Source organism: Lycium ferocissimum, chromosome 10 (genome assembly GCF_029784015.1).
Source record: "Lycium ferocissimum isolate CSIRO_LF1 chromosome 10, AGI_CSIRO_Lferr_CH_V1, whole genome shotgun sequence".
NCBI classification, from domain to species: domain Eukaryota; kingdom Viridiplantae; phylum Streptophyta; class Magnoliopsida; order Solanales; family Solanaceae; genus Lycium; species Lycium ferocissimum.
Genome location: NC_081351.1, coordinates 39,800,116 through 39,827,776, shown reverse-complemented (window position 1 = coordinate 39,827,776; position 27,661 = coordinate 39,800,116). Strand labels below are relative to the sequence as shown.

The following is a 27,661-nucleotide window of genomic DNA, read 5'->3' as shown; positions in this document are numbered from 1 at the left end:
TATTTTTGTTATTTAAATATGCGGGGGCAGAATAGGGTAAATACTTTGCATGTGATGGGCAGTTTGCATAGCTTTCCCAAAAAAGATTCCAGCAATGTCAATGAGCAGATCAGTAAAGCCATCACAAAAGCATCGAAATTGAAAATTTAATACAATCACGCATCTTAGTTCTCTTTCATTAAAATCGAGTACAGAGTGCAAAAAACAACTGACCAAGATCAGTTACAAATGAGGAGCAAAGATATACTCAGGCCCCAAAAGCATACAAAAGCTAATTTCTTGGTCAGACCTCTTATTATTCAGAAGGCAGCCTCTTGGATGTCTGATACAACTACACTTCTAGGGATAGTAAAATTTATGTTCAAGGGTAGCAAGGAGATCAACAAGGCGCAAAAGGAAAATAAGCCTCGAAACAAATTTCATGTTTTAAATGAAGTTTCTGATGTCCAGAGACTTCACACTGGGCATCTCCTCATCCTTAAACTCCTCCCTGCAAGTACAAACGATCCAAATTAAAAATTTGCACCCATGCGGTCTTAAGAGAATGAACAAGCAAAGCCCGATATTTACCTCTTCTTCTGAGTTTCCATTGCTTCAAGAGCATCCTTTTTCAGTTCTTCTAATTGTCCCTTCGCAACCTTAAGCTCCAACTGTTCTTCGTATTTGGGCAGATCTTCTTTACGAATGCCAAGCCTAACACAAATTCAAAGACAATAGTGAGGATCAACTACCAATTTAGACTCCGAATCATATATATTCTGAATCACAATGAATCATGCTACAACATGGATGTGGGCCACAGTTTTTGGTCAGGGCAAAACCAAAATAATTCAATAAGTCAAGCCAACAAATGGCTAGAGTAATATTGTTAGGATGCTGGTTTCAATCATCTACATAACGAGCAACCAACAGCTAATCGAAAGTTTGTAGATAATCAAAATTTGAAGCACTTGCAAATAGAATTAATTAAATTCTTCATAAGGAAGCTTACTTCTGGTTGATCTTATCGAACTCAGCTGTAAGAAGAGCTATTCCCTTTTTGTCATTCCTCATTAGTGGCTTTTTGATTTCTCTCTCAACCTTATCCAAAGCTGCCATCTGCAAATCCTCTATGCCTTGCGCATCAATAAGGCCCCTCCTGCCCAAATAAAGATAAAAAAGAAAGGGGAGTATTGAAATGCTGATACACCTTGTGCCTAAAGGACAGATAAAATGGCTGTCTATGAGGCATGAAACAAGAGAGGAAAAAAAAGAACTATGCAATAAAGCAATAATAACTGGTAAGATGAAAAAGCAGGTTAATGAAATTGAAGCACGTATCCACTCTGTCCTCAAGCCCATTACTGAAGTTAATAAAATTTCAACACTAGGAATCAAGTTCACATTTCAGCACTCATTGTAGGATACGAAAGGATCAGTGAAAATCAATCAATTGTATGAAAGATACTAAAAGCATACCACCTTATTTATTTCTTTACTATTAATAAGGAAGCATGCCACCTATAATTTATATAACTACCAAAAACATGCTGCATGAGTTATGTTGCATGATAATTCGCATAACTCATGAAATATTCTAACAGACAGGCCAAACGTAGGCATGAAAATGCATACTTGACACGCATCTCCTTCAGTTTCTGCAAATATGAGCGAGCATCTGGAATTTCATGTGTTTCTACTTCAATATTGAACTTAATAATTTGAGACTCTGACATGAGATTAGCCCTGCAAACATGGGAAAATATAACATTATTAATTGATCATAAGAATTTACAGAGCTAATCAAATAATACAGCATGCATGTCGATAAATAAAACCATGTACAGTTTGGCCATGCAACTAAAACGAGAGATTTCTACCTCCAGGCGTGAACCTGTGATTCTTAATGAACTAAAGGAGTAAAATGGTTCAATGTAAATGGCGATTGTTGGGATGCAAAACAAAATAAATAAGGACGGACCTATTTTGACGGTACTTAGGACAGATAGTTAAATTGTACAGATTATATATGGTCCTTCTCCAGCAAGCATCTTGATGTAATGGCAAAGCACATGTATGGTACTAATCGGAACTAAATTTAAGATAAGCTGGACTTTAACATAGCTCAATAGTTTGTTTTATATGCTTGTAGGTGAGTCAGAATCTTTAAGAGTCGGGGGCGGTGGGGAAGGAAGATATATAGAAGGAACAAGAAGTAATAGCATCCTAAAGGTTTCTGAATTCTGAACCACGTGCTATCAGAATTTAGGTCAGCCAACATGTGTTGAACTGTTTCTCTGGTATTTACTATTTACAAACTAAAAAAGAACTTCATAAGAAGTTAGATATCTTTGCGTTCTTTCGGACTCTTTTAAGTTAGTGTAGAAGTGTCTGTTTATATAAAGCCAATAAATTCTCTCTGTCCTCCAAATGTGGAACAACATCCCTCACGTACTTCACGTAAGGTGTCAACCGGTATAGTGAACTCAGGAGGGTGAAATTTTTTCAGATTAATGTCTGACCTGGCATCTTATTTTATGCTTCACGCGCAATACATGCAAGTTTAATACCAGCTAGTTTTCAGTTTTTGGTGTTTCAGAGATCAATGTAACTTTTTTCAAGTTTTAAGCTCTCAGTTATAAAACTATTGTGAAATACAATTTGGAAGAATTTGTTTATTGGACCTACTGTTACTGCTAGTGGTGAGTGCGGTATTTATCCTGGACCAAGGACGCCTTCAACTATTTAAGATTTTAGCATGATTTAGCCCCCGACTTGTTATAAAATTAAAAAAAATAAAAATCAAAGATGCCAATAAGGAGGGGAAATAAAGGAGAAAAGAAAACGAAATCGCCTGTCCAAATCTCTGGTCTTCAATCATACTATAACGTTTCAATCCACAACAATCTCAACTAAACATTCCAGTTAATTGAATTGCCTGAATGCATACCAGATGATTTCAAGAAGACAAAAAACTGTTGCAGCAAAAAAAAAGATTCCAGCAATGACAATGAACAGAAGATCAGTAAAGCCCTCGCAAAAGCATCGAAATTGAAATATTTGATACAATCACGCATCTTAGTTCTCTTTCATTGAAATCAAGTATAGAGTGCAAAAAACAACTGACCAAGATCAGTTACAAATGAGGGGCAGAGAGATACTCAGGCCCCAAAAGCATACAAAAGCTAATTTCTTGGTCAGACCTCTTATTATTCAGAAGGCAGCCTCTTGGATGTCTGGTACAACTACACTTCTAGGGATAGTAAATTTATGTTCAAGGGTTGCAGGAGATCAACAAGGTGCAAAAGGAAAATAAGCCTTGAAGCAAATTTCATTTTTTAAATGAAGTTTCTGATGTCCAGAGACTTCACACTGGGCATCTCCTCATCCTTGAACTCCTCCCTGCAAGTACAGATGATTCAAATTAAAAATCCGCATCCATGTGGTCTAAGAGAATAAACAAGCAAAGCCCCATATTTACCTCTTCTTCTGAGTTTCCATTGCTTCAAGAGCATCCTTTTTCAGTTCTTCTAATTGTGCCTTCGCAATCTTAAGCTCCAACTGTTCTTCATATTTGGGCAGATCTTCTTTACGAATGCCAAGCCTAACACAAATTCAAAGACAATAGTGAGGATCAACTACCTACTTAAACTCCGAATCAAAAATTGACGCACTTGCAAATAGAATCAATTAAAGTCTGCATAAGGAAGCTTACTTCTGGTTGATCTTATCAAACTCAGCTGTAAGAAGAGCTATTCCCTTTTTGTCGTTCCTCATTAGTGGCTTTTTGATTTCTTTCTCAACCTTATCCAAAGCTGCCATCTGCAAATCCTCTATGCCTTGCGCATCAATAAGGCCCCTCCTGCCCAAATAAAGATGAAAAAGAAAGGGGAGTATTGAAATGCTTATACACCTTGTGCCTAAAGGACAGATAAAATGCCTGTCTATGAAGCATGAAACAAGAGAGGAAAAAAAGAACTATGCATTAAAGCAATAATAACTGGTAAGTTGAGAAAGCAGTTAATGAAATTGAAGCACGTATCCACTCTCTGTCCTCAAGCCCATTACTGAAGTTACTAAAATTTCAACATTAGGAATCAAGTTCACATTTCAGCACTCATTGTAGGATACAAAAGGATCAGTGAAAATCAATCAATTGTATGAAAGATACTAAAAGCATGCCACCTTATTTATGACTTTACTATTAATAAGGAAGCATACCACCTATAATTTATATAAATACCAAAAAAATGCTTCATGAGTTATGTTGCATGATAACCCGCATAACTCGTGAAATATTCTAACAGACAGGTAAAACATAGGCATGAAAATGCATACTTGACACGCATCTCCTTCAGTTTCTGCAAATATGAGCGAGCATCTGGAATTTCATGTGTTTCTACTTCAATATTGAACTTAATAATTTGAGACTCTGACATGAGATTAGCCCTGCAAACATGGGAAAATATAACATTATTAATTGATCATAAGAATTTACGGAGCTAATCAAATAATACAGCATGCATGCCGATAAATAAAACTATGTACAGTTTGGCCATGCAACTAAAACGAGAGATTTCTACCTCCAGGCGTGAACCTGTGATTCTTAATGAACTAAAGGAGTAAAATGGTTCAATGTAAAAAGCGATTGTCGGGATGCAAAACAAAATAAATAAGGACGGACCTATTTTGAGAGTATTTAGGACAGATAGTTAAACTGTACAGATTATATATGGTCCTTCTCCAGCAAGCATCTTGATGCAATGGCAAAGCACATGTATGGTACTAATCGGAACTAAATTTAGGATAAGCTAGACTTTAAAATGCATAGCTCAATAGTATGTTTTATATGCTTGTAGGTGAGTCAGAATCTTTAAGAGTCGGGGGCGGTGGGGAAGGAAGATATATAGAGGGAACAAGAAGTAATAGCATCCTAAAGGTTTCTGAATTCTGAACCACGTGCTATCAGAATTTAGGTCAGCCACCATAAGTTGAACTGTTTCTCTGGTATTTACAAACTAAAAAGAACTTCATAAGAAGTTAGATATCTTACTTTTGTCTTACAGACTTCATCACTTTTGCATACTCAGATACAGCAGCAGTATCTTCAGGATCTATGGTGATCTTCTCCTTTCGTAGGACACCAATTGCTGTCTCAAGCTTGTTCTTAACCTCATAAAAGATGTCCTTCAACACCTCTTCATATCCACACAAAAAGTCAGTGTCACAGCAATGCAACAGTACACAGATTCAAAGCAGATTGTAATAGTACAAGGCAAATTCAAAGGCCAGAATAAATCCAATATAATATTAGCAAGACAGACAGAAAAATTAGGTTAGTGACAAGACTCTAAGAGGACGCTTTTGATCAAGGCCTAACAAGAAAAACCTTATAGCACTTCTAAGACACTAACCTATTTGGGATTTTCTGGCACAAGATTGCTCTAGTTAGTCCAGTCCTTTCTCAAAAAAAAAAAAAAAAAAGACTGCCCTAGTTAGTCGGAAAACAAAGAGAAGTGTCACTATGAAATACTTGTAACTCACCCTCTAGAACACCAAACATTAGCACAAATAAGGTTCAAGAAAAGTTATCTGAAAGCATACACTCCAGTGGAGAGAAGTGACTTATAGCCTGTTTGGCCAAGCTTATTTTTCCCCAAAAGGACTTATTTTTTCCAATAAGTGCTTTTTAAAAAAAAAAAAAAAAAAAAAAAGGTGTTTGGCCAAGCTTTTGGAGAAAAATAAGTACTTTTGGGGAGTAGCAGAAGCAGTTTTTCAGAAGCTAAAAAAAATAGCTTTTCCCCAAAAGCAGAAGTAGTTTTAAATTTTTGTCCTGGCAATAATACCCTTAGTAAAAGAAGTTATATGCCATAATAACCCTACTTAATAAAAACGAGTAATAAATATGATATTCTACAGCTTATTCGTTACACAATAGTTCGATGGCAATATCCCCTTCAACCAAGCCTTGAACGTGACCAGCAACTTATTTTTCAAAAGGTATGATTTCTTCAATATGTTCTTTTTTATTTATTCTGCATATAAAGGTTTTTTGTGCTTTGTGTTTTTTCCAATTTCTTAATTTTTTTAATTTGGATCGTTGTTACACATTGTATGGTATAATATCGTTATTCTAAATACCCCTACATCTTCATTCTTCTATCTCCTTTGAGTGTTGGTTTATCTGCTCTTCTTTTCTTTGTTTATTTCTATCTCCTACTATATTTTGGTAAACAAAAGGCTTTAACTAATTTTAGTTAATTATATATTTCCTCAGATTTTAGTAATTGGTAAACCAATAGCTTTTCTTTTCAGATTATAGTTTATTGGTAAACAAAAGCTTTACGATTTTCATATTTTACTTAAATAAAATGAAAGCTTAATCATATAGTCTTTCATAATAAATATTTAAATTATTTATCTACTTAATAATACTATTAATTATTAAGTATATCTACCCATGCCCTTATTCATAATTTGACATTTAAAAGCACTTCTTTAAAAGCTTGGCCAAACACAAATTGCTGCAGAAAAGTGCCTTTTAAATTGATTGCCCAAACACAAACTGCTTCTTACCAAAAGTACTTTTTTGAAAAGAACTTTTGATAAAAAGCACTTTTCAAAATAAGCAGATTAGAAGCTTGGCCAAACAGGCTATTAGGTACCAGGACCGAACTCGAGCTCTATATTTGTCTTGCAAACACCAGTATCGGAGTTTTTTATGAGTAGATTATCCCACCTTAGTTCACCCTAAACTAAAGGTTACTATCTTGTACCTTCCTGTGAAGTCATTAAACAGTAAAGCATATGTCAACTGGGTCTGCATCACCGATCTAGAGCATAAAGCGCCTTAGTGTTAAACTACTTTATTAAAATACAAAGGATTCACCAGATGCAATGGCTCACATACAATTAATAATGAGGAAAAGCAGGAAGCATATTAGAAAAAGTAAAGGACACTTTTATGCAGCAAATGGATGGTGTTGGCTACAGTACCCACTCAGAAAGCAGAAACATCCATTCAGAACTTCATAGAGAAAAGGCAATATCCATACATAGCACACACACGCATAGGCATACTTAACAAGTTCCAAGGTAAAAGGAATTTAAAAGCCCAAAGCATTCTTCAGAAGCATGTCATGATGGTATTCCTCAGCCATACTTCCCTCATTTATTTTAGTCTTGTTTATGCTATTAAATGTAGGTTAAGTATTGAAGTTACACAAAAGAAAATAACATAATTAACGCATAAGGAGAAAGCAGAGAATAAATTTAAGCTGATTTCTTCAAAGTTGATTGTACAGATGTTCTGATACACAGACAAGATAAATGAAAAACAGAAAGTGGTTTGCTGAGAAAAGAAGCCTTGGAGTGTTACAACACCTTTTGTGAAAGAAAAATGAAAAAGAAATTAAGCCGGCAAACAGAAACACAGTCATGAAATTTCAGTAAAGATTTTTTTTTTTTTAAGCAAGCAAGTATCAGTTAAGAATATCCTGAAATACTTACGATCTCCCTTCAGTGCAGTGGGAGCTGCAGCGTCTTTGGCAAAGGAACGAACTGCAACTGCATGCTCGGGTCGAAGAACAACCTGACCAGCGCATAACTGCAAAACCAATGTTATTAATAGGAGTAGACATCTCGACCAGGTACATATAGCACCAGCATATCCAATCACATATACATCCCAAATTTTACCGCATAATTCTGTTTCACACCTAGATACATCCCAACAGCTCAAAAAGAGTGGCAAAGACAGTGTAGCCTAAATTACTCAAAAGTTAAATGAACCACAGAGCAGCAACATTTTTCTCCTTCAATGAAACAACATAAGTTGGCAATAGAAGGAACATTAAATTCAACTCCCGAGTGACAATTGACAGAAAGAATCTTCACCCAAGAAAAACACGGCAAGAGGAAAATCAGAAACATAGAAAATCTCAGGGCCAAAGTTATTCCCCAAAAGCAAAAAAGATAGCAATTGGAAACCAACCAACTACATTCAGTAACGAAAAACCGTTAAGAACAAATCTTCAAAAGAAAATTTCTTTTAAAACGGGATCAGTCAATCAATCAATCATGCGTCAATCTAAAGCAAGCAATACAATCCCAATAAAACCTAAAATGTACCTAATCCTAAACTCAAGAGGCTTTCACACACCAATAAGAAACCGCAATTATATAAAACCGATTACATTTTATGTGCCAAATGCATCTCTCTTAAATCAAACTAAATTCAGTCCAAGTAGCATCCAAAACATCAAATCAACTTATTACACAATACAACCCCGCGCTTACAAGCACAACAAAAAGGTCAAAAAAAAAAAAAAAAACCGCAATCAGATCAAAGAAATCATCAAACATAAACATTTTCCGCAAAAAAAAAAAAAACAAAACAAAAGATTAGATGGATTTGTACAAGGATTTTGAAATTACCTGGCGAGTGGATCTGGAGAGTAAGCGAGAAGCAAGTGCCATTGATGATGAATTTAGGGGTCTGAGTTGATATTCAAGTGAAGTGTTGGTTCACCTATTGGGGGAAAGCACTCTCTGTGTTGGGGGTGGCTTATTGATGATATTGACCTAGTAACTGCTGCTTCATTTCAGGCTTCGAAGGTATCCTACGACGTCGTATTGGCGATTCGGACTGCGTTTTTTATGGAACTCTTCTTTTCCACCACGATACTTTTGTCTTTCTTTCACATTTGCGCCCCCAACTTTTGAATCCTTTCACTTTTGAGCTTTGCTACTCCCTCTGTGATATAGTTTGACTGGATACGGAATTTAAGGGAAAAAAAGGAAGACTCTGAGTCGTGTGGTCTAAAACAAGCCAAAGATATTTTTTTGTTAAGCGTAAAAAGTAAAGTTTAAAGTTAAATTGTTTCCAAATAAAGGAAATGTATCATTCTTTTTTGGACAAACTAAAGAGGAAAGTGTATCATATATATTGGGACAGAGGAAATAGTATTTTGATTGAATGACCCTCTACAAAATATAACAGATTGCCTATGTATTATGTCAGAATCACCCATGCATACTGAGGGTCATATACCACTATTCATTTTTGTAAAGACCCCTTTTAACTAATTTCCTCGTATTTACAAGTAGTACTAGTTTTTGTCGCCTGAGGGATTGTTTGGTTGGTAAAATGAGGGATAGTAATCTTAGGACTAACAGTATCCTCCTTTTTTTTTTTTTTTTTTTTGTAGAATAATTGAATTTGGAATTAGAAATAATGGGGATTGCTTATACCACAATTACGATATTGTTTTTATTCCATACATTATGTGAGATAATAATTCTGAAATTGTTAATCTCATGATAAATCACAAAATGACATAGTTTTGCCTTCTCCCAAAATCTTTTAAAAAAAGTCAAAATCACACTGGAAATAAAAATTAATTCAGTTTATCTAGTTTAGACCAAATAAAAAAATTTAATACCCTATATATTTCATTTTTAGTACAATGAACCAAACATTTATCAATAAAAGTATATCCACTACATAATTTTGTTATTATTAATCAAATATTCCTGTTCCAAATTTATATTCCGATATAACTTGTTCACCAACGAAAAAATCCCTAACTGATATATTGTCAATGTGATTTTCATTTTAGTTGATTAATATTGTACGTCATAGTATACGCAACCTATGTGTTTGAAATTAACACTTTATACGATGGATGAATAATGCTCCCAAAAAACAATAGTTTACACAATAATTATTGCTAATTGAGACAATATCAATCTCAGGAACTACCATTAGTATAGTACAATAGCTAAGGTCGTTTTTTTTCAATTTCCCTTTTTTCAATCAAGTCATTAGTTAAATGGCATTGCAAGGGTCAGTCAATTAATATATGCATTCTAGTTTTACAAATCTTTATTTGAGCAAAAAAAAAAAGGTATTTTTGTTATCATGACATTGTTAGAATCACATTTTTTTTAATAAGAATCAAATCAAATCAAACCCAATCAGCCATAAAGCTTCTCACTCAGAAATGCATATATTTGTTGCTCAACCAATTACAAAATAGAATATTGTTATATATGCTTCCCCAAAAGACTTACACTTTGTTAAAGGTATTTTGTAGCCTTAAAATCTTTTTAACTACCAATGTGCAACTACACTAAATTTCCTTCATGCGTCATATTCCAGATGATGCGATCCTATAAAACCTCTCTTTACAGTGAAAAAATTCTAGTTCCTTTTTATTGTTCTCTCTGTATGAAATATACAAGATGACATGAATTTTATGCATGGGGATACATTTTGCTAAGATATAGCAAGTTCCTTTTTATTATGTTCTTTGTGTATGAAATATACAAGATGACATGACTTTTATGAATGTGGATACATTTAGCTTAAGATATAATAAAAAAGTCCACAAAAGACAGTAAAATAATTATCACAGAAAAGATTTTGTCCTTCCACACAAATATATGTACATCAGAAGTTTATTATTTTACGTATTTTGTTAAAGAAAATGATGAAAGAGTCCAATTATCAATTCAAACCAAATCAGCCATAAACGTTCCCTGTTTCAGACATTCCTTCATACCCTCTTTCTGCCCTAATAAGAAAAATTAAAACACAAGGTGAGTGTCTACTAAGGTGGAAAAAGAAAACAGACTTTTAATACAAAGAAATTTTTAAAAATGCATTCTGATGTGTGCGAAATTGTTAAGAAGCAATGAAAAATTACTACTTATTAGATTGTACAAATATTGAAAAATCCAAGGACAAAAGAGAAACTCTATATTCTGGAGCTCCTAGTTCTATTTACAAACCTTGAAATTGTTTCAATCACTTGCACTAATGAAAGGAAATTCTAAATATGGTTTAACTTCGACTAGAACAATGATGTCAAGGAGGAATTTTTACTCAAAATGCAATACTACAAGCATGATTGTTGTAACTGCAGAATTAACAGGGATGAACACAATATTGATGTCACAACAAGGAGAACACGCTTAAACAGATGGTGCACAAACTTGCCTGCTGCGACTGCTGAAAAGAACAAGGTAGACGGGATCTTGAGATGAGAGACTGAAAAGCTGTAGAGCAATATAGGCACATGTGCTGATGCTGAGGAAATCAACATAAAGCATGAATCAGATATAATTATAGTCCAAAAACAGGATGTTTACATATTATTATATAAATGTAGCCAAAAAGTGCCATCGGTTTTATAGGGACCAGAAAATTGCCTGCACGGACAAAAAAAAAAAAAATTCTATCTTCTTTTCTTTGTTTAGGTGAAAGAGACATTTCAAGATGACATGAAGAAAGTGAAGCTCTTTGCAAGCAATTAGTGCATGCTGACAAACATAAATGAAAATCTAATAATTTTGAATCCTATCTGTAAGATATTATATGCAGGCTCAGAGTGCAATTAGGAGACTAGTACTAAATAAGTCTCTCAGAAAATACTACTAACTCGATTGAAACATGGTTACTACTGGTGGAATATATAATATTCATGCTTCAGAAAAACTCTAGAAACTTAAAGCTTGACTCGACAAAGTGGGAAATAATTGCATAATACCTAATTTATGCAGTCGTTGCAAGAGGCAAAGCTGGAATTTTAAAGTTCTTGTCTGACAAGCAAGATCTTATTAAGTTATTCCAACAATATCACTGAACCCTTCTCATTCAGAAACATATAAAGGCATGCAAACACATATACAAGAACTCCTGCTCATTCAACTACATATGAATGAGACTTCATCTCTTGCTTTCACCCATAGAGTAACAACTAAGATGGCATATCAATGAAGCTAACTACAAACTGATGCCATTTATGAGTTATGTTAATATAAATTCAACAGCAAAAACTTACCTGCCAAAACAAATTATTAGTATTATCCAGAAAGCTGCACTTAGCCAACTTGATTCCTTATATGCAACCCAGACCTGGTAAAGCAGTGTACCATATAAGATCAACTGTCACAAGAACAGCCCTAACTAATGATTTTGACACATAATGCGGAAACTGGTCCTAGCCTAAGATTAGAAACCGTTGTAGTTGTTACTCCCTCCGTCCCAATTTATGTGAAGGTGTTTGACTGGGCACGGAGTTTGAGAAATAAAGGAAGACTTTTGAAACTAGTGGTATAAAAAAAATAGATATTTGTGTGGCTATAGAATATAGATCATCTCATTAAGGATAAATGAGTATTTAAAAATAAATTGTTACTAGATGTAGAAAGGTGGCATTCTTTTTGGGACTAACTAAAAGGTGGCATTCTTTTTGGGACTAACTAAAAAGGAAAGAGTGTCACATAAATTGAAACGGAGGGAGTATTACACAAGCATATGGCATGTTACTGCATGCCCTAGCCTAGCCATACATAGTATCATATTTCACAAACTTTGAACTTCCTTATCAAGCTACAGGCAGGAGAAATCTTCAAATACCAGTGAGATTAAAAGCAAAGGTAGCTAAACATTGAAAAACTTACCGAGAGAGCCACAACATTGACATAGAAATCAATAACTGTTGCTGACAGCCACCTGCACAGATATTGACTTCTTAAATTGCATGTTAAAGAAAGATTTATACAAAGCACAAGTTTATATTCGGCTGCTGTATGGGAATACACATGTATCACTTCATCACAAACTCATGAAGTTTTCTTTCCAGAAAAACACTTCCAAACAAATTTGCAAATGATGGATCGCAGCTCTTTGGACAAACAAGAAATCAATTTTCTAGGGATGCATGACATCAATCAGCATGGAGATAGGAAATGCTGATACTGTTTTCCTGAATGCCCTGAACATAGTGAATCCATGTAGTGGAAGAGCTCATTTCAAAAGTATTTCATTGGTTAGATTTTACAAAGCAAGAAGAGCATAATTAATACAAAAATTCTGATTGAAATTTAGTATCAAAGTGTGCGTATTTTCCTATTATAGAGTTTAAAATTCCTTCCCCAGACCCTACTTGCCGGATTACACTAGGTATGTTGTTGTTCTAGAGTTTGAAATTCCATATATACCATATTATCTGACATATGTCATACTGAAGGTAGTATCATGTTACACCGGAAAAAGTTATAAAGCTAACATAAATCAGTCTAGTCAAATGTTTTGATATTTAAGTTCATATAGTAACAAATAATTAAAGATCAAATGATAGTATGAGGTAAGATATCATCGACAGTCCTTGGTCATGCAACATAAGTATGGGATCAAAATTATCGGAACAATGTATACTTTTTGAGAGGTGCAAGTCATCGTCGGTAACCTTATCCCAACCTCAGAATCACAGTAACATAGATATTCTCTCAATTAGGAATCCCATCCTGGGAAAGACATAAATACTTCCTAAAGATATATGGTATTGAAAAGCATAGAAGACATTGAATAAATTAAAAGGGCGTTTTCCTTGAGAGTAGCACAAAGACTTCTGGCTAAGAGAGTTTTATGCCACTTCCCTAAAAGTGCATCAATTTGGAAAGTAGTAGAAAGGAGATCTAACTATTAGCACAAACAAGGAAAACTAACAAAACTTTTAAGCACAGACAAAGTCCTCCGTCACTGCTAATATTCTCTAAATCTGTTCCATGGTTTCCATTTGACCGGGAAAGAATTTAGTCAAAGTTGAAGTTATTTGATCATAAGTAGAAAATATAAATAAACAAATAACTTACGGAGTGAAAATATCTTTGCGAAATGGAGAACCATCAGTTACAATGGTGTAAATCAACGTCCCCAGCATCAGACAGCTCAAAGCAAGAGAGAGAATTCTTGCGGTTAAATTAGAACACCTCCTCTTTTGTTCTGTTTCAGTCCTAAATTACAGAATTCCATCAGATCATTGTAAGTTAAGGTCATTTTCAGAAAGAATCAAACACAAATACTCCCTCCGGTTCAAAATAACTGTCCACTTAGTCGTTCTATTTTGGTTCAAACAAGTGTCCACTTACAAAATCAAGATGGGATTAATTTTATTTTTCTGGATTTGTTCCTATTTACTCAAGACAATAAATAAGCAGGAGTCTTATTAATTAAGGGTAATGTACTCAAAATACCTATTTTTTTCCAGGAGTTAGTATTTTTTTAAGGGGTGTGAAAAAGGCTAAGTGGACACTTATATTGAACCGCATGCCTACTCAGAATGAAGTTATAGGCATGATATGAAACCGAAGCAAAAACAATGCTTATCTCTTGAACAATTATTTATTACACTTGCACGTATTCTCCAACTAAACACCAAACTTGTGCATGTTATTTCAGTTTTACAAGTATCCTCAAACAATTGGAAATGTATACATGAAAATATATGAACTAAAGATCACTTCCCAATTGAAACTCTCTCTCTTCTTTTTTCTTCTTCTTTTTTTTTTTTTTTTTTTCTGGTTTCCAAATAGAGAGAAAAAAAGCAGAAAGTATGAAGAAGAAAAGAACTTTGCTCAAAGATCTACTCACTTTTTCTGGCGTCGTAATAGGACAAAGTAAATTGGATCCTGTAAAGATTCCTGAGTTGAAAGCTTCAGCAATTGCAATACAATGTAGCCACATGTAGTAATGCTGTGAATGGGGTAAAGAAAAGGTCATCACCATCCCTGTATATGTAGTATCAAACTGACATAACATTTATGCATGATATTGATTGAACACTGTGAAGGGCAATGAGAGCATGGCTTCTGATGCCATACATGGATAATACAAACTGAAAAGGAAGATAGTCATCGCCGGTAAAGTTGTTTTATATACAGGAATAAGAGTGGCATACCTTCCTAAACATAATAGCAAGACCCCCCAAAGTATTGATGTAGTCCAGTTGGATTCCTTGTAGGCAACCCACGACTGACATGATAACACAATACCAAAACATGAGAGCGTTGCTTTTGGAGATAAGAGCAGAGAAACGTAACAATATGTGATGCATTTCCGTCAATGTCTTGGATTCACAAGACTGTAGACAAAGCAGTTGAGAACAAAAGGACCTAAAATATACACCTCAACCAAAAAAAAAAAAAAATGAAGGGACAAGATGCAATTACAGCGTTAGATATTTTCCTACTCAATGTTCTGCTTAAACGGCAGGATGAGATTCTACAGGAGTATTAGCACAAATGCTCCCAATGAAGTGCAAAAGAAAATTTCAAATCTCAGTCTAAGCTATGGACCAAAATGCAGACTGCACGGTGCAAGTTTTACTACAGTATTGGCACAAATATCTGAGACTCGTAATGAAATGTAAAAGAAACTTTCAGTTCTCAGCTGAAGGCAATTGACAAAATATATCGAAACCTGCACTCTTGTGATGCTAACGTTGATCCTTTTCCCATATTGAAGTTCATGCATTCACTTCTCAGCCTAAGGCTGCGGATAAAACGTGAAAACCTTCACTCTAGTGGTGTTAAATTCATCCATTTTCCACATTACATTTAGTTACTTCAGATCATGTTCTATTAACACTAACTTAGACTAGTTGAGTTTTAAGGCCTTGCTGGTCTATAAGCAAATACAAGCATGTTCTCCTTACCAATGCTAGTGAAACTGTAGCAAATAAAATGCAATCGAATTCAGAGCAAAGGTATATGAAGCATTCAGAAGCTCGAGATTAATCATGTCATACCCCTATAGCAAGAATGTGGATGTAGAAATCTATCAGTAGTGCTGCCATCCATCTGCAAGATTCACGCCACCCATTTCAGTTTGTTCAGAAAACAGATGCAACTAAACTGTTTAATTCTCAATGACAATGTAGTTCTTTTCTCTTGACGGTTCTCATAAAAATGGCTACTATAACCGAAGTCTATTCAGACATAATTAACTAACAAAAAGTTTCTCAGTTTCTAACAGCTTGAAATCTTAGTTAAGGTGCACACATAATTTAACATAGTAACAGAGCAGACAGAAAGAAAGAGTATTATGACATAATCCCTCCGTCCCAGTTTACTTTCCGCTTTTTAATGCACCAAAAAAACTATAATTATATTTTTCAATCCAAAACTCAATATTCTATATCGTATTAACATATTTAGTAAATTTTTAAATTTTTCAAGACATTCCTGGCAAGTCTAAGACCACAAACTTAAAAAGACAACACACATCTTAATTTGTTAATTATTTTGATTTATAGTTACAAAAGATGAACAGTCAAAAGTTTAAAAAATTATTTATTTTTTTTAAAAACTTCTTGCGCATGATCGTTAAGACAACTTAGAATTGGAGCGAGGAGGAGCTAATTTTTAGATAATTAAAAAGTGATCCTTCTCTCTCTCCGAATAGTTTAAACTTTTAGATAGGATGCTTCCATAATTCAACAAAGTCTACAACTCTCTGTACTGAAAACATTCAAACCCCATTTATCCAAATATAGAAAGCACTAATAATTGAAATCCAAAGTAGAAATAGTAAGAAAACAGAGAGAAATGGAAAAGTACGGGGTGAGGAGTTCAATGCGGAAAGGGAGGCCATCAGTAGCGATAGTGTATATTACTGAGGCTGAAACCAAACATCCCAACACGGCGAACAGAGTCTTTAACGTTTATTATTCAATTGCTAATACTTTTTTACAAATTTATTAAATTGATGCTGCCATTTTTGTACTCTGTTCGAGTTTTTGAAAAGAACAACAAAGTAATAAAGAGAAAGGAAGCGTGTTGAAATAGGAGGGAAATGTGAGAAGGCCATTGCTCCACGTCCACTCAGTTTTTTGTGTGTCACTGTCTCTACTTCAAAATTTCTTTGTATTTGTAGTCATAATGATAACAACTTTGTTTCTTGTTCATCTTTCTTGATAACGTAGTCTTTGTTGAAAAAATTGGTAAATATGGTTTTGTTAGATTATTATTATTATTATAATGTAGTAGCGCATGTGTGTTTGTCGTGTGGTTTTATACATGTGGAGAAAGTAATCGTTTCAATGTTGATCTTTCAAATATAAGTTATACGTGGAGATAGTAATTGGTCTATTTAAGAAAAATGTTTAAATTTACCTTTAAACTATAGGAGATTATCCAAGTTGACTCTTCCTTACTAATTGGAATTAAATGCATGTGTTACCAAATGAGCTCTATGCCTTTATTCACACATGAAATATTAGTTGATTCTAATTAGATTTTTAAATTAGCACCTGGGTTGTCACTGTTCCACACGTGACAAAATTAAAAAATTTAACTACTTTTTTTACTAGATTTGTTCCACCAGTCCACCACCTTCTTTCGCCTCTTTTTTAATCCCTTCACAAATCAGAGCGACAACCAACAAAGTCATGGATCATGACAGTGTGGCTTAAGGTCAATCATGAAGTTGAAGGTTCAAATTTCAATAGAGACAAAAAAAATTAAGTGATTTTTTTTTATTATAACGGCAGGGAAACGTGCATACCGTTTACGAGGCAACAAGCATATATGGCAACGTACCATACAAAAGAGAATGAGAAAACGTAACAAATTATGACGGACAAAACTACCCAATACATGTGTTGATGTGAGGTAGAAGGCATGACAAATTTAGTGAAGTAGTCAAGATCGTATTGTTATTGTAATTGTAATTTATTATTGTATTTGCTGAATTAGTATTGTAATTAAATGGAATGAATTATTTTTTAATTAGTATAAACCTCTCGTATTGACAATTATTATTAAAACACTTAAATCAAAACCTATAAATATTACAAGTTTCAAAAACTTGCTTCAAGCACTTGCAACCCCCCCCCAAACGACGATCCAAACGTTTAGGTGGACTTGATGTAACGAGTCAGGATATTTTAGAATTTTGAAATATTTACTCAATCTTCACTGTTGATTAAAACGTGTTTGAAATAGTAACACTATCGGCATTAGAAACAAGTCGCAGCAAGGCAACAATCTGTTGCTACTTCTGCATACCTGAGCTTCATAAAGAAATGACAGTATACTGCTGTCATCCGCTTTGTGCATGAAGAAAGCAAAGCAGTTTTTTTTGGTTTAACATATAATTTCCCGTAACTGAAATTTCATGGCAATGAAACACATTAGCAGTTACCAATCCAACTCATTATTAAAAAATAGATATAGAAAAATACAGCTTTCAGATTATACAATAAAATCCAACCACCGAGGAAAAAAAGATGCACAAGTAAAATCTTTCTCAGAGCCAACTGCAATACTAAGAGACGAATCCTCCTGAGTTCCTCTACCACCAGTATCTGGATATAACAAAAGATGTTTCTCTTTCCAAAACAACACTGAAGAAACCAAATAGTAGTATACAGTGGGTACAAAAGAATGGCTATGGCCTGAGAGTAATGATACTGTCGCAGGAATATCAGGCAACAAGCGGATTAAATATAGCACTCGATGGAATGCTTCATCCGCCTTAGCATGCACAACCACCTCTTTGCTCCGTCTCTGAAACTGCCTCCGGAATGCCCTGGAAGTATCTGTAAAACAGAACAAAGATGATTTCAGTATATACAGATCTTCTAGCTGCCGAAATGCAGAGGGATCAGGTAAGTAGGTTCACTATCTCGCTAACAAAATCCCAGTCACTATATTATTTGTAGTCAATAACCAATCAAGTTATCGTTATTCAACTATTCTATGAACCTGTACAGGAAACTACGGAAAAACCATTTGATGTACTCCTGTCACAATTTCAGAGGTAGTAATCAGTTTTGAAACACCTTTTCAGGTTCAACAAAAAACTTGATAGTCTTACTGATTAGGAGATGTACCCCTAACAGGATCAACTGGATTGTATCCTAATAATCAAATATTACTTGAGATGTCTAAAGTTTCGTTGACACAAAAGAAGCAGTAACCACAGCAGAACATCCTATGATGAAGTTGATGTTCCAACAAATCTAAGAGCTCTTGAACTCTTTATGAACCATACGTCAGAGTCACTTGAGTTTTAAGCTACCACAACATTTTCCTTTTGTTTCATGTACCAAAATATATATAGCCCACTTATAAGTTCCCCTGAGAAAACTGAAAAACCTGTATCCTGCAGCTCCCACAAAGGCTAAAGAAAACAGAAACATTAAGATGTATGATGCTACTCTCTCATTTCTTTCTGATCCTAAATTCTGTAGTGAAGAGACAGTTTCTCCGCTAAGTTTGCATAATCAACTCTTAAGATATCACATTATCGTCTCTATATATCAGTATCAAATTTTTAGGCAGGTAAATTCGTGGCACCTAACAAAGTCACCACTAAAGTTAGGTTTGACGACCCTACTCTCTTGATTCATCATCAAATGTCTGATCTTCCTTTTTTTTCTTTTATAATTGTAGTGTCAGGGTCAGCTTGCGTACACCTCGACTAATTCCACAAGGTACCTGCTACCTCCCACCCACAAGCATCTGGTAACTCTGTCCACTAAAGCTTAGACAAATGGAAAGAAAATAGTATATTGGCCAACGCTGAAAGAATGTTTGGACTTCCTTTACAACCCAACTATGCTTCACCCCACAATATTGATTGGAATTTGTAGCTCTATTATCATTTCAAATGTGAAGCTGTCAACACTAGGTGGATTACTGAAATCTGCACACCCTTGTGAAATGGCTATATTGATGGCATTAGGTGGATTACTGAGAATTATCACTAAGTAAGCACTACAAATAACGGTTTCTGGTATCTTCACTTCTAATCTCATATTTATCTTGGTATTGGGCCTCTTTTGCACTTTGGTCGAACACCCAGACTGCCACTTCAAATTGCCTTAAAATCATCTCCAGTGTCTTAGACACATTTATTCACAGCAATTTGAATCGATTTCAACATTCAAAAATCAAATTTTGGATTACCAAGTCTTTCTTTCACCCCAAGATCAATCTAGACAACAAGTTCTAAAAAAATTAACAAATGCGTGATGAAATTACATAAAAAAATGCTAACGAACTGCAAATAAATGGGGCTAAAGAGTGTATCCCTTCATCTAGTAGAAAATTGCTGAAGCATACTTTTTACTTACATTTTGAAGTTATATCTTGAGTATATATAGCGTTAGGTTCATATACCCATCTAAGATCAATAAACAAGACAGAGATAATGTAAGATCATTACACATAAAGATGGAAAGGAAGGACGGATAAATGAGTTTATAAACGCATAGATTCTGGAGGCATTAACTCAGGGAATGTAGGATTCAACTAGACAAAGCTCGAAAAACATCAAAGAACGTTTATGAGTTTATTGTTTTTGCAAACACCGCTTCCTTTGCAAAAGCATCCTATCCTCCTTTTACAGTGGTGCACTAAAGCAAAATTAATATACCATAAACATCTCGAAAAATATGGCATAAGTATGATCTTAGTTTTCACATCTATAAACAGGTCCTACAATATATTAGTCAATCAATCAACAAAGCCCTTATCCCAAATTAGTTGGTGTCACTGATGTGAATCCTCTATATTCATTCCGCTCTATTAGCCCTATTTTATTCTAATATGAGAGACTTCTTAAAGCTAGAGGTCCATCTAATTCTCACACTTATCCCTATCCAAGCCTAATGTAACAATAATATTAGAGAATAGACTTGTCCCTCAGTCTCATCGATTGTGTATCGTGAACTCAATGTTTTTAAAAGCAAAAATCGCAACCAAAACCAAGGGACAAGGTCCATGGAGCATGAAGCGAAAAGTGAGAAGTGAAGCACATAACCAAAATGTAATCAAAATAACTAATTTTAGCATCTCATATCCAATAATGTCATAACAGAGACACAATGGACTATGCCTGAACACACTCCAGATTTGCTTAGCTGTTGGATGAAGAAAGGAGGCAGTAAGAGTCAGAAGAAATGGTGGAGGATAATCCTACACTGCATATGGTGGACAGTTTGGAGGGAGAATTATGGGAGGTGTTTTGAAGATAGATCCAATTCCATTCAGAAAGTCAAATGGAATTGTATAGTATCTTTCTACTTTTGGTGTAAAGAAATAGGATTAGAAGATATAAATCAGTTTGTGGATTTATTAAAATCTCTGTAAGTATCTCTGTTTCCTTTTTTTATGTTCCTGCTGTAACACTTTTGAAGGTCTCCAGCATGTCCCAAATGCTAATGAATACACAATTACTAAGTTTCCAAAAAAAAAAAAAAAAACTCCAAAATTGAGACTCAAAGAGCATGTCACTTCTCATTTGGATCACTTTGCGCGTCATAAACGCACACTTCTCTGAAATGCATTGTTTTACTCGTGAAACAATTTTTTTTTAATCAAGTAACCCTTGTGAAACAATAACCCTTGCTTCGCGTCGTTTCATTGCTTTAAGTGACAAAGCAATGGCTTTAATGATGCTGCCTGAGCCACACTATCCATCAACTTAAGCTTTTGGTTTGGATGCTAAGATTGTTTTCACATGGTATTAAAGCCAAGATTTTGGACAGCCCCTTTGCACAGTTATAGTCTCTCTACTTACTGTAATGCACTGTGCTTCTCTCAACTCAGCCCATTGAGCCGCTTTGAGCTTCTTTCTCTCAACCCAGCCCATGGAGTTGCTCAATGCTTCTCTCTTTCACAAATTCAGTCCATAGTCACTAACATTTCTCCAACCCAATGTTAGCTTGTGGAGCCTGTTAGAGTGGGTTAAAGTCCCATACTAGCTGGGAAATGGGCTAGAGATCTCCTTATATGGACAATTCTCCCCTCAAGAGCTAGCTTCTGAGGCTGTGTTAGGCCTGAGGGTCACATCTTCACATGGCACTAGAGTCAGGTTCGTCTCTGTTTGAGCCCCCAATGTTATATTGTTCACGCTCCAGTTGGCGATCTGGGCATGCGAGGGAGTCTTATAGTGGGTTGGAGTCCCGCGTTGGTTGGGAAATGGGCTAGCGGTCTCCTTATATGGACTTGGGCAATCCTCACCTCAAAAGTTAGCTTCTAGGGTTGAGTTAGGCCCAAGGTCCTATCTTTACACTAATTTGACTCCCCCTACTCCACCTACTCATGTTGAGCCTCTTCCCTCTCCCTAAAAATACAGAAATTGAAAAAAATCAAAAACAAAAGAGAATCTTCAGTCCATGTGTAAACTGTAGAATGGGGTTGCACATGTGAGATGGTGTTAGAGAATACACTTGTTCCTCATTGATTGTATAAGTGTATCCAAAGGTGCTCATATTTTCCTGGGTCACTCTACCGTTGCCTTAAGGTTTTGGATTGGAAGCTCAAAATTCTTTCACAAACAAATAAACCTTAATTCTAACTAGCTAGTACCTGTATGGAACTTTTGCTTATCTAACTTACAACTCAACTATGTGTATATTAATACACAAAACAGTACATAGGTTGTACTGAAGCCATATATACAACTTCAAATCAACTCTTACAAATATTACTCAAAACATTCTAACAGCAACACTTGCTTTTTTGTTCTTCAACTACAGTAACACTTGTTATTCTAACAAAGATCTACCAATTACTGCACATAAAGTCAGCATTTGACATGTGACTGGTTCTGTAAGCATCTTATAGGACTCATTGCTATCATATCCAACAACTTGTCATCATACACAAAAGATTTACCTCAGACACAAGAACCAATAGGAAGTACCTTCTCAGCAAGTACTACAAGAATATTCCTTGCACCGTGACACCAACTAAGTTTTTCTCCATCTATCATTTCGTGAAGGTCTCAAATAGGAATTAATCCAGCCTGCTGTTTCTGCTGAATAATTAGTAATATTTCCTCTTTCTTTTTTTTTTTTTTTTTTGATAACCGTGGTGTTGGGGCCAGCTTGCCCGCCCTTTGACTAATTCCACGAGGTACCTACTACCTCCCACCAGACGTATCGGGTAACTCTGCACACGAAGGCTTAGACATATGTGATAAAATAACCTCATGTTTTTGCCTTCGCTGGGATTTGAGACTAAGGCCTCATGGTTCTCAACCCACTTCATTGACCACTAGGCCACATCAAGGGATGCAAAATTAGAAATATGTCTTCTTTCACACCTATCTTACATTCAGTAGAGCGTTAAAGGGACTCATTTCTACTAAGGTGTCCATTCTATCACAGTTCCCCAAATTTTTGTCCCAAATGCACCGAATGAGCCATGGAGACAACAGCAAGCAGTGCTGTCCCTACTCGTCTTTCACTATGTAACAGGTGTTTCTTTGCAACAGTTTCCTGGAGAGCAGCAGTCATATACTTTTGCTCTGTAGCTTTACCTGGCAGATTTGGTCTTTGTTCGCAAACTTGCTTGGAGTAAAGCAGGTAACACCACAGGATGTAAGGAAGACCCTAATATGATGGCAAGGGCAGAATGTTGACAATAGATAGATGTGCATCATTTGAAAAATTAGACTGTGTGGCTTGAGGAAAAAAAGCATATGCTTTCAAGGAAGAATAAACATATTTCCTTCGTAAAGTTTAACTGTCTACAAAATCTATATTTTTGGTGTAAAAGCAACATTCTAAAGAACATGTTGCAATTTTTTGATATTTCGGGCTCATTGAGTCAATAGGGAAATTGTAAATCCTGATATCGTGTACTTCCCCTGGAACCTTCGTGGTACTGCTTTATGAATATTACCTTTCCTTATTTTTTTTTTTTTTTTAAAAAGTCACAGAGACAAGAAGGCAAGAGAAGCAGTGTCCTGAGCTATAACACTATCTTGCTCTGCATCTATATGTGCAATAGATTATAGATCAAAACTTCTTTCTGCCAAACATTTTGTTTACAAAAGACCGACATACAAAACTTTCTGATAAGTTTTATCCTGCCCACATATTCCTCCCCGAGGCAATGTTTATGCTATTTGCCTATTTAATTTCCATGATTTTAAGGTCCTACCAACAATTGGAGTCTACTGGAAAAGACTTTCTTGCAGACCATTATCATTGCTATGCAGTGGTGAAGATTCATTTCATATATATCCCTGATTTTACGTCTTCATGGAAACAGCAAATGAGACGGACCACAAAGTACTATCAAAGTGTTAGTTGAAGCAGGTAATATAAAGTTTAAAAGTCTTAGATAGTAGTAGAGCAAATGACTTCCGCCCATAAGTTAGGGAGGTCAATTTTCCCCTTTTTATGTTCTGTCAACTGAAAATCAGAAAATGACTTTCTCATGAAAAACGTTATCCTGAAAAATGACTTCCATGGTACCAAACACACCCTTCCAGAAAACTATTTAACTCCTGATTACCCCCTTAATGTTGGTTTCATCGTAGTCTGCTAGCAAACATTCTTGTACTTTCGAGGGGTCACATAGAATAAATACCTTAACATCTTCGGGCTCTCATCCCTTGAGTTAGCTCATTTTATTATTACCGCTAAGTTCCAAGGTATGTAAGCATCATATCTCATACAAGCAACAAACAACAAACAATGATTTGTTTATATTCATGAAAATTCACAAAAACTTACATATCCTGCTCGTGCTCATTGGCCAAAGCAGTTTTTGCAATAGACAAGAATGCAGCATCAACATTTATATCCTCTTTTGCTGATGTCTCAAAGTAAGGTATCCCTTTTGAAGCACACCACTCCTTTGCTTTCTTCTCAGAAACCTGTTCAGCATGCAAAAGACAAATCAATCACAATTATTGCAGAGAGAGAAGAATATCAAAACAAAAAAAAGGAAACTTCCATAGAGGATCAATCAAAAGCACCATCATTTGAAAAGTATACCACTACCATTGCCTTACCACTCGGCTATTTCCACCATCTATATCAATCTTGTTCCCCAGTAATATGAAAGGAAATGTTTTAGGGTCTGGTGGATTAGCCTGCATTTCAATAAATTATGTTGGTTAACATGGATCACACAGCTAATCTTAATTCAACAATCAGCAACACAGTATTTGCATGAGGAAATGATAATACATTGCAAAGTTACAACAGAAGTAGTCAAATTTAAATTTGAATGTATAGACTTGTACGTGGAAACTTTATAGATGCACAACATAATCCCAAATCCTCTACTTACCTAGATCTTACATAGAAAAGAACTTGCAGGAATCATCTACTTCTATCAATCAAACCTAATAAAAACCAGGGCTCATTTAGGAAAAATATCTATATGAGAAATGCCGATGAGTTGGGATTAAGTTTATACAACTAGTGGAAAATATTGAGAACTTTTAGTGTTTTCTATTTTTATTTTTAATTTTAGTGTATAAGATATAGGACAGAGATGAGCTTACATGGAGTAAAATGGACTATGAGAATTCATATGACCGACACCAACTTGCTTGGGATTGAGGCTTAGTTCTTGTAAACTTGTCCATTCATCTCTCAGACTTGCACATTCTTCATGTAGAAAAGCACTACATATTTACATGTTCCCACCCTTATACGGAAGATTATGGGAAGTCAATTAACTTAGGCAGACTAACAAGACTTTGATTGATGAACCTATAACAACAATATCCATTTAATGCTCTTTCTGATTTCCCATTCTCTCTTCAATTAGTTCACAAATCTGCTCCATGCTTAAGCAAAAGAGGACGTGTAGTTTAGAAGATGAAGGGCATTTCTACTAACAGATAATCAATTTAATCAAGGAAATGACAATCTTTTAGGACATTCTGAAATACCCAATTTAATTCCTAAATATGTATGTCTTTATTCCTTGGTCTTTCGATTATAAGTTGCTTGTGAGTTTCACAATACCAGTAGAACAAAACCATGCACCTAAAATTAGTTCTAGCCCCTAATTAAACTATGGAAAATAAAAGTGTCTCAGAGGTGTTTGCCTTCTTGTTAATCACACAATCTTAACAATGTCTGAAGCAGTCAGGATACCCTAAGCTACTAAACAGGAAAAGCCACTGAACCAAATGAATCCACGAAGAATAATCACCCAACCTGTTTGAGAAATTCTTCATGCCAATTGTCAAGGTTATCGAAGGATCGCATTACATTAACATCATAGACCAAAACACAGCAATCTGCCCCTCTATAGAATGCAACTCCAAGACTCTGAAATCTCTCTTGGCCAGCCGTATCCCATATCTACCAAACCAGAACACAAGAACATTCAGCAAATGCATAATAGCTACTTTTATGCATTGAGGACGTTTGGTTCAAAGACAAATTATGCTGGCATTCTTTCTTATCGACATTCGACTGTTTGGTTTGTTGTAAAAATAACATGCATTGCATAATTTCTAAATAACACTATATAGGGTGTATAAGTATAAGAATAGTACTAGTATTGTTAGTGCCTTGATTTACTATGTATAAGAATAGTACTGAAACTGAATAGGGTGTATAAGTAATACTGGTATTAATAGTACTAGACTCAAATTTGCAACCAAACATTGTACTAACATTTAAACCAGCATTATTCTACCTAATACACCCTACTAAACGACCCCTCAAGCACACAAACATCAGAAATTTTTTCACACAAGCAATACAAGAAACCCACCTGGAGAGTAACAAGCCTGTCGTCAATTTGAAGCTCTTTCGTCACGAAATCAGCTCCAATTGTAGCTTTATATTGCTGACTGAACTTCTTGTGTACATATCTTTGTAAACCGTCAAAGACCCACATGCACAACTACTTTCAGAAAAGCATAATGCATCCATAAACAGTGATCAAACAAATACTACCTCCATCCCAAAATAATGTCACTTTAGCTCATTTCACGCCCATCAAGAAAAACAATAAATACAAGTTACAGTTTACTAAGTCACCCCTATTTATTATATGTTTCTTGAGAACTGAGCACTATTAACAAAAACTAGTTCTTTAATATAAGGGTATAGTTTGAAAAAATTACTATCTTTTGTCTTGAATTCCTAAGGCGACACTTATTTTGGGACAAATTTTGCTTGCTAAAGAGACACCTTAAACAAAAGAGCCGAAATCAAGAATACATATATAGGTATTTGCAATGCCATTAACAAGCTAGCCAAATTCTGAAAGCTAATAATAGAAAACTGAAATACTAAGCAAAACCCAATTCATTTAGAAAATTAAGCTTGACCCCAACAATTAAGGAATGTATTAGAAAAAGATACTGATTCATTAATGACGTTTTACCAACCCTGAAAACAGAAGAAAAGATAAATTAAATTAACAGTTTAGAACAATATGCTCCAAATTTTTGCCAAATGACAAACCTGGGATCAGAATTTTATCAAATTGTAAAAAGGGGAAAAAAGAACGTACCCACTATCGCCAAGGACGATAACTTTAAGCAAGGTTCTTCTACGAATAGACATGGCGAAAAAAGGAAATCAATTGATTAAAATAATATGAACCCTCTTTCCTTTTTTGGAATTTGGGATTTCAAATCTGGGTTGACAAATTTTCAGAAGAAAGAAAGAGGGTTGTGGAGAGAGAAAGAGAGAGCGCAGAAAAAAGCGGCGCCAATTTCGATATTTTTCAGACACCTAGTTGTTGTGTTGGACAAATAAACAAAACATTAGGGTGTGTTTACCTTGTATAATTATTGTTATATCGCTTTTAGTGCGCTATCTAAACAACTTTGGATCTGCGTACACTCTATTCTCTCCCGACATCACTTTGTGATATTCCACTCGGTATGTTGTTATTGTTGTTATATTGTGTAATTATTACTCTGCATCTTTGTAATTAGGGGAGAAATCCAAACTTACTCTTATGGCTCGTTTGGTACGAGGATAAGGAATAATTAATTTTGAGATTAAATTTGAAATGAGTTTATGTCATATTTAGTTGGGATAACATCACGATACATAACTAATCTCATGATTAGTTATTTTGGAATTGTAGAGTTACTTTTATCCCT

The 27,661-nt window shown here is 35.0% G+C and overlaps 4 protein-coding genes across 6 annotated transcripts; all 4 read right to left on the bottom strand.

Moving 5' to 3' along the window:
• Positions 1-126: 126 nt before the first annotated feature.
• On the bottom strand, positions 127-1,760 carry LOC132033831 (probable ATP synthase 24 kDa subunit, mitochondrial; the record flags this gene model as incomplete). The annotated part of the gene is made up of 4 exons (XM_059423944.1): positions 127-490; positions 571-693; positions 992-1,138; positions 1,615-1,760. Coding segments are annotated over 4 exons (480 nt in total), but the record flags the coding sequence as incomplete, so codon positions are not given.
• LOC132033830 (probable ATP synthase 24 kDa subunit, mitochondrial) lies at positions 127-8,573 on the bottom strand. Of its 2 annotated transcripts, XR_009408878.1 has the most exons (8): positions 8,416-8,573; positions 7,489-7,585; positions 5,033-5,177; positions 4,318-4,428; positions 3,695-3,841; positions 3,461-3,583; positions 3,266-3,381; positions 127-373 (listed from the first exon to the last, which is right to left on the bottom strand). XR_009408878.1 is itself a non-coding variant. In XM_059423943.1 (7 exons), the coding sequence occupies exons 1-7, from the start codon at positions 8,455-8,457 to the stop codon at positions 3,318-3,320; spliced, it is 729 nt and encodes a 242-aa protein (XP_059279926.1). In that variant the 5' UTR covers positions 8,458-8,572; the 3' UTR covers positions 3,039-3,317. The 2 variants fall into 2 exon arrangements, 1 of the variants encoding a protein (XP_059279926.1); XM_059423943.1 differs by lacking the exon at positions 127-373 and having other exon boundaries at positions 3,039-3,381; positions 8,416-8,572.
• Positions 8,574-10,366: 1,793 nt separating this feature from the next.
• LOC132034894 (uncharacterized) lies at positions 10,367-16,487 on the bottom strand (the record flags this gene model as incomplete). The annotated part of the gene is made up of 9 exons (XM_059425231.1): positions 10,367-10,556; positions 10,982-11,071; positions 11,826-11,899; positions 12,448-12,499; positions 13,642-13,782; positions 14,420-14,521; positions 14,727-14,800; positions 15,576-15,627; positions 16,387-16,487. Coding segments are annotated over 9 exons (738 nt in total), but the record flags the coding sequence as incomplete, so codon positions are not given.
• Positions 16,488-17,967: 1,480 nt separating this feature from the next.
• Positions 17,968-27,306, bottom strand: LOC132033828 (ras-related protein Rab7). 2 transcript variants are annotated; one of them, XM_059423940.1, is made up of 7 exons: positions 27,061-27,306; positions 26,910-26,936; positions 26,314-26,413; positions 25,749-25,895; positions 24,587-24,667; positions 24,306-24,448; positions 17,968-18,368 (listed from the first exon to the last, which is right to left on the bottom strand). In XM_059423940.1, exons 1-7 carry the CDS (start codon positions 27,111-27,113, stop codon positions 18,305-18,307), a joined length of 615 nt encoding a protein of 204 aa, XP_059279923.1. In that variant the 5' UTR covers positions 27,114-27,306; the 3' UTR covers positions 17,968-18,304. The 2 variants fall into 2 exon arrangements, with proteins under 2 accessions (XP_059279923.1, XP_059279924.1); XM_059423941.1 differs by lacking the exon at positions 26,910-26,936 and having other exon boundaries at positions 27,061-27,305.
• Positions 27,307-27,661: the final 355 nt, after the last annotated feature.

What these genes read in the sequence shown, in the direction of transcription:
- LOC132033830 (XM_059423943.1), bottom strand. Translation starts at nt 8,457, where the DNA reads ATGGCACTTGCTTCTCGCTTACTCTCCAGATCCACTCGCCAG. An exon ending in TTTGATAAGATCAACCAGAA is followed by an intron (nt 3,584 to 3,694) that starts GTAAGCTTCCTT and finishes AATTTGTGTTAG; the next exon opens with GCTTGGCATTCGTAAAGAAG. An exon ending in ATGGAAACTCAGAAGAAGAG is followed by an intron (nt 3,382 to 3,460) that starts GTAAATATGGGG and finishes CTGTACTTGCAG; the next exon opens with GGAGGAGTTCAAGGATGAGG.
- LOC132033828 (XM_059423940.1), bottom strand. Translation starts at nt 27,113, where the DNA reads ATGTCTATTCGTAGAAGAACCTTGCTTAAAGTTATCGTCCTTGGCGAT. An exon ending in ATGAAGAATTTCTCAAACAG is followed by an intron (nt 24,668 to 25,748) that starts GTTGGGTGATTA and finishes ATTGAAATGCAG; the next exon opens with GCTAATCCACCAGACCCTAA. An exon ending in AATGAGCACGAGCAGGATAT is followed by an intron (nt 18,369 to 24,305) that starts GTAAGTTTTTGT and finishes TCTGTTTTACAG; the next exon opens with ATACTTCCAGGGCATTCCGG.